Source organism: Octopus bimaculoides, chromosome 8 (genome assembly GCF_046866305.1).
Source record: "Octopus bimaculoides isolate indiv1 chromosome 8, ASM4686630v1, whole genome shotgun sequence".
NCBI classification, from domain to species: Eukaryota; Metazoa; Mollusca; class Cephalopoda; order Octopoda; family Octopodidae; genus Octopus; species Octopus bimaculoides.
In genome coordinates, this window is record NC_142935.1 from 68,669,125 (window position 1) to 68,671,624 (window position 2,500).

Here is a 2,500-nt window from a genome sequence, read left to right on the forward strand (position 1 = left end):
GTAAGGCAGAAATATGGTTATAAAAATATATATCTAACTGAATGCAGGTATTAACTATCGAGGAAGAAAAAAAAAGGGGACTTGTATAATTAGATACGAATCCATACATGTTTTTTACACACGTACAAATATTTACACAAATATATGCATTAGTAGTTCCTTGCATGATCATTGTTATCACACTTTAGATTAATCGCTTTGTTAAACTATAAATAAATTAATTTCCCCACCTTGAGTACGTAGGGTGTAAACATCCAAAAACACAACGGCTTAGATCTAAACACCTATTTTTACACCTTCCTCTCTCTTGCTAACTCTCTATCTTTCTCTCCCCCTCTCCTTCTCTCTCTCTCTCTCTCTCTCTCTCTCTCTCTCCTTCTCCCCATCTGTTTATCTCTTTCTTTCTCGCTCTCTCTATATATATTTATACATACATATATATACATACACATACACATACAAACGTACATACATGTTTATATTCCATTATATATTTATACATCGAAATTAATATGTCTCCAAGAAGTTAATTCTACACCTCCTCTCACTTCCTTATACACCCACTCATATTTACATGTGTGTATGTGTTTGTGAAATATGAAAGATAGATTGAGATAGATCCAACAAACCTAAGCTATACGTGTTTTGTGTATGCATGTTTATAGGCTGGTGTATACACGCATGTATGTGTAAATTTAATTTCTAAACATTCTCCACCATACTTCACCCCGTTCCATAAGGAATTCTTCAAAATCGGTAACTGATTGGCGTTACTTGATATTTTTATAGATTTTTGAATAATGAGTACCCAACCGAGAAAAGCACATCTCTAGGATTATATCCAAAACAAAGAAGAAACGAAAAAAAAAAAAGAAAAAAAAAAAAGAAGCAGAAAGGAAACTAGAATCATTTGTAAATGTTACTGTAGTCGTTCTATTTCTAAACCCGAAATGATCATTTCATTTCAGCCGAAGAAGCGGAATATTTATTTAATTATGAAACCTTTATGTTTATTTTTTTTTACCTTGTTTCATACTCTTTGTTTCTTAAACGGATTAGAAGTTAATAATAACAACAACAATAATAATAATAATAACAATAATAATCTAAATGATATTAATCTCAACAAAAGCAAAAATAACAACGATAATAATGATAATAATAACACGTTGGAGAAAATCCTGAGGATATCGGTTATTTTGCCAGAGAACAATTGGTATTCTTATTCTATTTCGAGGACGCGTCCAGCACTGGAGTACGCTGTAGAATCTGTCAAATATCGATACAATCTGCTACCAAACTATAGGATTGAACTTTACTATAATGATTCCAAATGTTCCGACATTTTTGCTCCCTTGGCCGCCATTGACATGCGAAAATTGGCCCATGTATTCATTGGGCCCGTTTGTGAGTACAGCATTGCACCAATTGCCAGATTTTCCCCTTACTGGGGAATTCCTGTGTTGAGTGCTGGGGCAATGGTAAATGCTTTCAGAAATAAAACTAATTACAAGCTGTTAACACGAGTTCATGGAACGTTTTATAAAGCCGGCGAGTTTTTCTTGAGAATGTGTCGGCATTTTAATTGGACGAAAATTGGTTTGATGTACGAACAATATGAAGACGATTCGAAAGGGATGTCACGTTGCTATTTCACCTTAGAAGGTATATTTAAAAATTGGAATTCCTACTATAACACAGAAGTTTGGAATTTAAAAGTTTATGACACTATCGAGGATTTCACCGAGCATCTTTTAAAAGCGTCATTGGAGGCTAGAAGTAAGTATGTCAAAAGATTTTTCTATCATTCAGTCGACTGTCCAGATATTTTATGCAGTTTCATAGTTTTGCAAATTAAACATAACTTCATCGAAAGAAACATGGAAGAAAAATATGAAGTTCGAATATTAACGTTATTATAGCACGCCGGACAAAATGCTCAGCGGAATATTTTACCCATCTTCTCGTTCTGAGTTCAAATTCCACCGAGGTCAACTTTGCCTTTCATCCTCTCGGGCTCGACAGAAAAAAAAAAAGAAAAAAAAAAAATCCCGGTTGAGCCCTGGGGTCGAAGTAATCGACTAGCTCCTTCCCCACGAAATTCCAAGCCTTATGCCTATAGTAGAAATGTTTATTATTATTATTATTATTATTATTATTATTATTATTATTATTATTATTATTATTATTATTATTATTATTATTATCATTATTATTATACTGGTAGAATTGTTAGCACACCGGGCGAATTGTTTAGCAGCATTTCGTCCGTCTATACGTTCTGATTTCAAATTCCGCCGCGGACGACCATGCCTTTCATTCTTTCGGGATCGATATTATTAAGTACCAGTTGAGTACTGGTGTCGATGTAGTCGACTTAACTCCTCCCCCAAAGATTCATGCCTTGTGCCTATAGTAGAAAGCATGATTATTATTATACTTGTAATTGGCAGAATCGTTAGGCCACCGGGTGAAATGCTTGGCGATATTTTGTCTGTCG

General features: G+C 34.1%; 1 protein-coding gene across 4 annotated transcripts in view; it reads left to right on the forward strand.

Moving 5' to 3' along the window:
* Positions 1 to 2,500, forward strand: part of LOC106867807 (atrial natriuretic peptide receptor 1) — an 865,062-nt gene that overhangs the window by 174,891 nt on the left and 687,671 nt on the right. Inside the window, exon 1 of one of the 4 annotated variants that reach the window (XM_014912828.3) lies at positions 1 to 1,779. This exon is cut by the window's left edge and continues 1,559 nt beyond it. The exons of 2 other annotated variants lie outside the window; for them this stretch is intronic. In XM_014912828.3, coding sequence (XP_014768314.1) covers positions 951 to 1,779 — 829 coding nt within the window. In that variant the 5' untranslated portion in view covers positions 1 to 950. The remainder of the gene's footprint in view (positions 1,780 to 2,500) is intronic. One more of the 4 variants, XM_089356637.1, reaches the window with a different exon arrangement.